Raw genomic sequence first — 9,896 nt, forward strand, 5'->3', positions numbered from 1 at the left:
TTGATCAACTTTATAAGCTAATGATCTAATGGTCTAAAGTTGCACGGTGACAATTTTGTGATTATTGAGAAGTCTCGTGACAATTTTGTGATTATGAATGTTCAGATTGTAGATCTAATCAAATATTTGAGAATTGGTCTTACAGGTCTCACGAAAATACTTGGTCTCACATGATCCCAAATATATATATATATATATATATATATATATCCTCAATTTTTATAATTAAGCAATTTACAAGGTTATAAACATCTGAATATATTTTGAGGGATTCTTAATTAGGTACATGCTCAACATGTGAACATGATGCCTGCACATGGGTATCTGTAACTAGATCTATTGTGTTATATGTCGAGGTAGGTTAACGCAAACAAATTCGTCTCTTCAAACGTAACAGAGTTGTGCTCTTTGATTTCAGAGTGTTACTAAATACGCATCTAAAGCTGACTTATTGCGTAGAGTTTGGGCCTAATATTTCACACTAGCACCTGCATAGTTATCGTGATGGTCAAATCTCGAATAAGATGTCAATATTTTCTTGACGGTTCAGATAAATTCACATGTCACTTCGTTTGTTGGAAAATCTGTGTTTCGACAGAGATATTCTAAGGTTAGAATGCACTTTTTGAAGCTTACACCTCCACTAATCTTGTAATGATACCTAATATTGGTCATATTCTTGGTTTTCCTTCTTTCAAATATATGGTTCTTTAAGGCAACGATGTTAGCAGTAGAAATTTAAAATCCGAGCTAAATTTTTTTTACTGAAAAACCAGTTATCAATTTGTACAGTTTGAGAGGAAAACTCAGTTTGACAAATTTCTGAATGTCTTTATAACTGTGAACATCTGATTTGCAACACAAATTTGTAACTGATGTTTCAGTGTATAACTGATATTTCTCTTGATTTAGATTGAACCAATCAGTTAATTTCTACTACAGATCTATTAGCAATTTAGCATGATCAATGATAAGGTTTATGAAGGCGTTTGTATGTGTGTTTTGAAAATGGTTATGTAATTATTGTGTTGTCAAGATGCAACAAGTTTCTAGGGTTTTGACGACCTTTTTCTATTTATACACTACAACAAAATCGGGTTTGTATGACGCTCCCAATTTCTAAGCGTTCTAATAGACCTCTTTATAGGACTTAGTTTATATGACAAAAAAAAAATAAAGTGTCCTATCTAAAAACGTTGTAATAAGTTTATATGACGTTTTTTGACGTCGTAATAAGTTTTTTAGACACTTATAATATAACACGTCATATTAGCAACTTTATAGGACACTATTTGAAAAACTATCATATAAAAACAAATGTCATATAAAAAATTGAGTTTATAGGATACTTTTTCAAAAGTGTCCTATAAAGTTAATAATTCGACATTTTGTATTAAAAATGTCCAAAAAAACTTGTTAAAACACCAAAAAATGTCATATAAACTTATTACAACATTTTTAGATATGACGCTTTATATTTTGTTCTTATAAATTAAGTCATATAAAGCGGTCTATTGAGACACTTAGAGATTGGGGGCGTCCTATAAACCCAATTTTGTTGTAGTGGTAGTTATCTGATCTTTAATAGTCAGATAATCAATCTAGTAGCAGTTATAATAAATTAATTACGTAAGGGTAAAAAAATTACTTATATAATCTTAATCGATCTATAATTCAGTTCAATAATCAAAACTTGTCAAAACTTAAGTCTCACCCGTCAAAACCAAAAAAAAAAATAAGGATTACATATTTTTGGTATCACATTTTATTACGAATCAGTTAATACGTTTAATTTTCTAATATAACATAATCAGTCTCGAATAAGCTGTACAAGTTATACGTTCCGTCACCATTTTGTGGAAAGCCATAAATCCTATTGTATTCGTTGAAATTTGTTAAGGAAAAGGATTTTATTTCCACTGAGCTGCACAAATAGCATTTCCCGCTACGGTTTGAGCACCAAATGGCGTCCCTCACTTAGGTTAATCTAGGCCAGAGGCAGACCTACGTCAAGATAACCTCCCTTGAAAAACTATAAATATAGCAGCCAGAATTCAAGTGTCTAATGGGGACCTTTTTTTTTATTAACCTGGATTCCAACCCGTTATGCGAGCAGACTAATCCCAGAACGACCACCTGCTTTACAGATAGCCCGGAGTCACTGCATTTGAACCTCCATGGCCACAAGGGGATTTTTATTCCTCCTTGGATTTGAACATGAGATCTCCAGATACTTTTGACTTTTGGAGCCAAACTCAAACCAATCAGACACCACCCTTGTGGTTGTCTAATGGGGACCTTAGATTCTATTTTATCATCAATTCAGTCCCATTCATGTTTAGAACATGATTTTCAATAATTATGCTATAAATTTTCTAAAATAAAATATCAAAAATGAAAATCTCCAAAGAAAATATATCGAACATTAACAATTATTCTATTTTAGCAATTTTATCATGAAATTATATTATTAAAATATTTTATACAATCTTATTGGTGAAAACAATATATATACATATTTCTTCTCAGTATTAAGTATTAATTTTTTTTTCCAAATTTAAAGATTTCTTATTTTCTCTCTAATTTAGCATAAAGTCCGCAGTTGGCAAAAGGTGGACGACTTTGCCCAAATACAAGACAAGTCAAGGGTTAGATCACAATTTATAGCCTCCCGACTGCTAGCCTGAATCACTAAGTTAGATGTTGTTTGTTTACCTCTTAATAGTTCCATTAAGAGACAATTGGGGTTGTTTGATTACCTCTTAATAGTTCCATTAAAAGACAGTCTATGAATTGTTAAGGGATGAATCTTGTTTGGCAAAACATAAGTATGTCTCTTAATGGTTCTAAAACACTCTGAATGATTTTGTATCATGTGCTTCCCTTAACCATTAAGCGCCATAATTTCATTGTAAACAATCACCAAACAATTATTTTTCATTTTGCAGTATATCATGAGAGCCTCTTAATCATTCTAACCACTTAATCATTGTGCACTAAATCATTCAGCAACTTCCAAACAACCCAATATCTGAATCGTTAAGAGGTGAATTTTATTTGGCAAAAAAAAAATATGGTTCTTAATGGTTCTAAAACCCTCTGAATGACTTTGTATCATGAGCCTCCTTTCACCATTAAGCGCTCTAATTTCATTGTAAACAATTATCAAAAAATTATATTTCATTTTGCATTATATCGTGAGAGCTTCTTAATCATTCTGACCACTTAATGATTCTGCACAAAACCATTCAGCAACTGCCAAACAGACTTAGCCAAAAAAATTGCCCCTTTATATTAATGTCGTTAAAGACTGATTCTATGTGAGATCAGTTAAAATTGTCGATAATCAAATTTAATATATATTTGTTAATGTTTAATGCTCTTACATATTCACATTATAAGTTACACCAATCTATTAAAAACAAAAAGTATCACAATAATCATCATCATCATGATCATGATGATGATGATCATCATCATTTAAATGAATAAAACTTATACTCCAAAATTTAAAATTTTCAAAAAAAATAAATAAATAAGAGAAAAAGAGTAAAAGTAGTGTTTAAATGAGGTGTAACCTTTTGTCTTACTCAACAGTGCCCCATATAATATTTGGATTAAATTAGATTATTTTAATTAAAAAAAAATATTACTTAGATTAAATTAATGATTAAGCCTATAATATATTAATTTATTTAGGGATAAAAATCAAGTTGTACTTATAATAAACGATATATGGTACTATTGAGCTTTATTATATATATATATATATATATATATATATATATATATATATATATTATTTTGAGTTTGTGTTTAGAACTATTTTATTTGTAAAATTTATGATGATATTTGACGCCACGGTCGTAGCCCTATTACACGAACTTTGGTAAGCCTATACTGCTAACATCCTATCGCATTTGCTTGTCTACCACGATATGATCTCTCTCATTGAGAAAGCGCTATCAAAGGCACTGTCCCATCTGACCAAATAGAGCGTGGAGACAACAAGTTCAGTCGAACATATATAGGCATCGAATGCTGCTATTGAAACCAATCAAGCTACCTATGAGTTATTCAAGCTACCAATGAGTTATCGCTTGTTCTCAACGGGGCTATCTTCCATCTCTTATATATATATATAGAGTGGTTCAAATACTAACCCATTTTTTTGTGTTAACTCTACTAACCAACATCAACCAATCATATTCTTTCTTTACTTTATGTTCAAATGTAACTTATAAATTGAATATAAGGGTCATTTTGTAATTTGACCTTTATGTAACTCCCTATTAATTATTTGGGAGTTACAAATCTTTTAAGATCCCTCTAATTGATCATGAGGTAATTTCGATATTCACCGTGTTCATGGTGTTCATATCCATGTAATGTCCATGAACATTCACCGTGTTCATATAAATGTTCACCGTGTTCATGCAATGTTTTTACAAAAGTACCCTCTGAACCTTTGTTCATAGGCAACTCAATTAATATATTAATTAAATGATTATTTTTATAGTCTCATTTAATAAGAACCATTTGATGAGAAAATAAACGATCAAGATCGGGTTAACATAGTTTGCACAATAGTTTTGGTTAGTATTTGAACCAACCCCTATAAATATATATATATATATATAGAGAGAGAGAGAGAGAGAGAGACGATCAAATGCAAACCATCCAATTTATATAAACCATGCAAGCCACTCTCATCCATCGATTTTATTGTTTAATCTTATGAAATTTTTCATGAAATTGTTTAATCTTTGTAAAATTGTATCATATAATAATTGTTTTTGATGAAGTTGTTTCATATATGGTTATGAAATTATTTCATATAATATTTAATGAAACTGTTTCATGTATTTCTCTAAAATTAAAATAACAACGATGATAATATCCATGATTAACACCCTTCACAATAAAAATGATTAATCAACCTCTCAAAATTATAAAAAAAATGAACAAAATAAAAAATTATGATCGGTTAAAAGAGGTTTATGCAGTTTATACAAATAATGTGGTTTGCAAAGTAAACATTCTCTCTCTCTATATATATTCTTTTAACTCTTTCTTTTTCGATAATGGTATGCCATATATAAACACAACATTTTTTTTATAGAATAGGATTGCACTAAAAATCAATATTTATGTAAAGAAATGACAATTATGCTAAAAAGAAAAATAAAACTAATTAAATGACCGTAAAAACATCTCTAACAAATTTTTCAAAACGGTTAATCGGAATTCAATTTTGTTCTTAAAACCCCAATTCTAACTCTGAGAGTTTTTTTTTTATTTTGTATATTGTGACATCTGTTATATTATTAAAATAGTTCATACATTTAATATAATATTATTTATTTTTTATAAACATTTATTCTATTTGTTTCAAAATAAATGTCACAATCACTACAACAAAATCGGTTTTATAGGACACTGCCAAAATCTAAGTGTCCTAATAGACCTCTTTATAGGACTTAGTTTATAGGACCAAAAAATAAAGTGTCTTATCTAAATGTGTTGTAATAAGTTTATATGACGTTTTTTGACGTCGTAATAAGGTTTTTAGGACACTTTTAATATAAAGCGTCTCATTATCAACTTTATAGGATACTTTTGAGAAAGTGTCCTATAAACTCAATTTTTTATAGKACATTTGTTTTTTATAGGACAATTTTTCAAATAGTGTCCTATAAAGTTGATAATTGGACGCTTTATATGAAAAGTATCCTAAAAGACTTATTACGACAACAAAAAACGTCATATAAACTTATTACAACACATTTAGATATGACACTTTATATTTCTATAAAACGGTCTATTAGGACATTTAGAATTTTGGAGTGTCCTAAAAAACCAATTTTGTTGTAGTGAATGGAAATGAAACATTGTCTTCATAATCTGTTATTATTATACTTTTTGGTTAATTAAATGACACGTTTACCCTTAATAATAAAAAGAGAAATTTTATCTGTCTCATAATAATTAAAGAGAAATAGACACTTCATGTTGAAAGGATATTTGAGACAAACTAAAATAGAAATATAGACACTTGTTTTAGGACAAATATAATAATTTCAAAGTCTTTTTTTATTGGTGGTAATATAATAAAAACAATTCTCTCGTCGTAATCATTTTTTTAGTAGTTCTTAAAATTTGTAGAAGTTGATACCCCCGCTCGTACTTTCTTCATGCTAATAAAAATCACCTCTTCAACCATAAGGATGGTGTCTGGTTGATTTGAAACTGGCTCCAAAGGTCAAAAATACTAGAAGGTCCCAGATTCGAATCCAAGGAGGAATAAAAACCCTTTTTGTGGCCATGGAGGTTCAAATGCGGTGACTCCGGACTATCTACAAAGTAGGTGGTCGCTTTGAGATTAGTCGGCTCGTATAGCGGGTTGGATATCCAGGTTAATAAAAAAAGGGTCTTTCAATGTTATATTTATTTCGAGAAAATTTTATAAAAGAAAAAATATTTAATTTGTATTTTCAAGAAATCTTTAAATTCAACCTAATTAAAAGTCAACGAAATTCTGGCCATATTTTCTGTTTATTTCTACCAACATTCTAAATATCCCTTTTTTCAATATAATATAAATACCAAGACAAACCCACCTCCTTTCATTTCATTTCATTTCATTTCTACAACTTCTTCAAACCATTATTTGTCAAAGAAACCTGAAAGCATCTTCAAGATCGATCAATCAATCACTGGTAGATCAAGAAACAAGTCGATTTGATCCAAAAAGATGGCAGATAGCTGGTGGGATTCAAGAACAAGGCCTTGTTTGGATTCAGTTTCTGTTACTTCCATGAATCTTTTTCAAGAAACCACCACCACCGCCACAACCAGTGGCGGCGGTGGCGGAGGTGGTGGCGGAGGTGGTGGTGGTGGTGGGGTGGTGGGCAACAACACCCAGATGATGGAATTAGGTCTTTCATCACAACCAATATCACAATCGTTGGATTGGAATCAAGCTTTATAGTAAGTCCACTTTGAACATGTTCTTTCTTTTAATTTCTTTAAAAACCCTAATTTTATTCTCTTGTTTCGATTCTTCTTCGCTGCTAAATCGGTTTGATTTCGATGCAAAACAGTCGTGGAGATCAAAGAAACGATCATCATCAAAGTGGGTACCAAACCCTAATTCAAGAAGATCATAGTTTGAGCTCAAACTCAAATTTTCAAGATTCCCAATGGAAATTATCACATAAAATGTACTCGGATTCGCCGTCGGAATTCAAGCAAGTCAATGTTAGAAGCTTTCGGTTAGACGAACCGGTGAATTACAGCGACGAAAATGGATTAAATCCAAGTTTTCAATCAATGGATCATTCCTATGGAAGTTCAACCGTAATACAAAGCTTATTCGGTTCGGATAATACCACCAACCAGCAACAAGATTCGGGTTTTGATCAAAACCAAGCAATGAGTACTTATTCGTATCAATCTGGCTACGGTGGCATCACCCTGTCCGGTGGCGGCACCGGTAGCGGAGAATACCCTCCTCCGCCACAAGAATTCTCAGTGAATTCTTCGCCACCAAAAGTGCCGTCACCGAACATTGCTTCGCAATTACACTTTTCCAATAACGCGCGATTCTGGAATGCATCAGCAGCCTCCATGAATGATGTTAGATCAAGCTTTTTTCCTTTGCAAATGCAATCACCTTCATCCACCATTGAAGATAAACCAAAGGTATATATATATATATATAGCAATTCATCAAGGTTAACTATATGACTATATATATATATACATATACACACACACAAACACCATATGTGTGTATTACACATAGAAACCTAATATTTTACGTGAATGTTGTGAATTTTTCTGAAATTATAACAAGAAGACAGCATCAGAAATGGTGAAGAAAAGCAGCAACAAGCCATCATCAACAAAAAGACCCAGGAATGAAAACCCACCATTGCCTGCTTTTAAGGTACAAATATTTTCTTTTCGTATTTATGAATCTTGAATTAAAGTTTTGATTTTTTTTTGTGTGTGTTAATTATTTGGATTGATCAGGTGAGAAAAGAGAAGATGGGGGACAGAATCACTGCACTCCAACAATTAGTTTCACCTTTCGGAAAAGTATGCATGATCATCAATATATACATATACATACACATATATATATATATAAATCTTGACATTTTTATTCTTTTTGATGATGAATTCTTGAAAATAAAGCCTTATTTTGATGATAATCAAGATTTAATCTGTCGTGTTTAAACAGACCGATACGGCATCCGTGTTGTCTGAAGCTATCGAATATATCAAATTCCTCCATGAACAAGTTAATGTAAGTTCACTCATCAAATTCCAGATTCATATATATATATAGAAAAATGTATGTATATAACTTAGGAATCTTGATTATTTTCGCAGGTTCTAAGTACTCCATACATGAAAAATGGAGCTGCGGTCATGCAACAGCAACAGGTACCTATATATATATCAATCTATATCTATATATATCATTCGACTTAAAAAAAACAACGTCCCGGAACCATTCATCTAGACTGTATACAAGTATGGATACAAATAATTGAACTTGTTTCTTGCTGTTTATGCTCTTGTTTGCATTTCGGACAAATTGTTTTCAAATTACTTATATGCATATGTAGATAAACGGTTACCATAAACATTTAGCAGGTTCATCTTTGTATGTTCTCCTATATATATATATATATATATATATATAAAATGAGATTGATGATGTGGGGTTGATATATGATGCAGATTTGTTCAGAAAAAGCAGGAGAAGGATCACCAATTAGACAAGATCTAAGAAGTCGAGGGTTATGTTTGGTACCAATTTCAAGCACATTTCCAGTGACACATGAAACAACAGTTGATTTCTGGACACCATCTTTTGGAGGAACTTTTCGATAACTACTGTAAAAGAATTTGTTCATCATGGGGCCAATGGTGGCGATTATAGAAGGATCGAATTAATTCTAAGCAGCATTAATTATTAATTAATAAATACCACACACATATATATATATATATATATATATATATATATATATATATTGGGCCAGCAATATGATGCAGCTTTGGCCAATGTTGTTAGCTAATTAAAGGTGTCTATCTTTGTACATAAAAATTGAGTCTTTGTAATAATTAATGATCAATTAACTAAAGTTTTGTGTAGGAATATATGAGAACAGGTGCTAATTATACCCTGCATACATATATATATATATATATATAGAGAGAGAGAGAGAGAGAGAGTTTCAAATGCAAACCATCATATTTGTACAACCAATGCAACCCAATAAATTGAGATGTTTATGGAAATGATGAGAGTTCATTTATTATGATTTAAATATATATGAAAGATAAATAAAATTCATTAATTATTATCAATACTTTATATTATGAAACAATCAAAACTTCTATGAAATCACATATTCATCATATTAAATGGACAGTTGAGATTGAATTGTATTAGTTGTATAAATGTAAATGGTTGTATAATAACTCATCCCCCTCTCTCTTTATATATAATCAATTATAGAATATTGGTTTTTCCTTTTTTTTAAAGTTTACATGTAATTAACATCGTTTAATTTTAGCAATGGTTTCAAGCATATTGAATGTGTGTATGTATATGTATAATATATATAATATATACATACACAAACAGTTGGTATTTGTGACGCTAAAAACGTCGTTATTTCTAACTTCGCATTGTTGATCGATGATGTAGAGTTTGATTACATGACGATTTATCTGAGTTTTACGCATTCGAGATTGCTTTTTGTGATGGCAATTAGGTTCATTGTTGACTATAATCGGCGTTTATGGCTTGCTATGATTTGAGTACCCACAAATATCTTGAAAACTTAGGAAGGTAATGAATGTAATTTTTTTTG

The 9,896-nt window shown here is 30.7% G+C and overlaps 1 protein-coding gene across 1 annotated transcript; it reads left to right on the top strand.

The window, feature by feature from the left end:
- The first annotated feature begins 6,754 nt into the window (after window positions 1-6,754).
- Window positions 6,755-8,907, top strand: LOC112514950 (transcription factor bHLH123-like). The gene is made up of 7 exons (XM_025121599.1): window positions 6,755-6,990; window positions 7,104-7,704; window positions 7,859-7,951; window positions 8,038-8,103; window positions 8,249-8,314; window positions 8,401-8,454; window positions 8,755-8,907. The coding sequence occupies exons 1-7, from the start codon at window positions 6,755-6,757 to the stop codon at window positions 8,905-8,907; spliced, it is 1,269 nt and encodes a 422-aa protein (XP_024977367.1).
- The last annotated feature ends 989 nt before the right edge of the window (window positions 8,908-9,896 follow it).

The sequence above is a fragment of the Cynara cardunculus genome, assembly GCF_001531365.2.
Source record: "Cynara cardunculus var. scolymus isolate 2C chromosome LG 6, CcrdV1, whole genome shotgun sequence".
Taxonomy (NCBI): domain Eukaryota; kingdom Viridiplantae; phylum Streptophyta; class Magnoliopsida; order Asterales; family Asteraceae; genus Cynara; species Cynara cardunculus.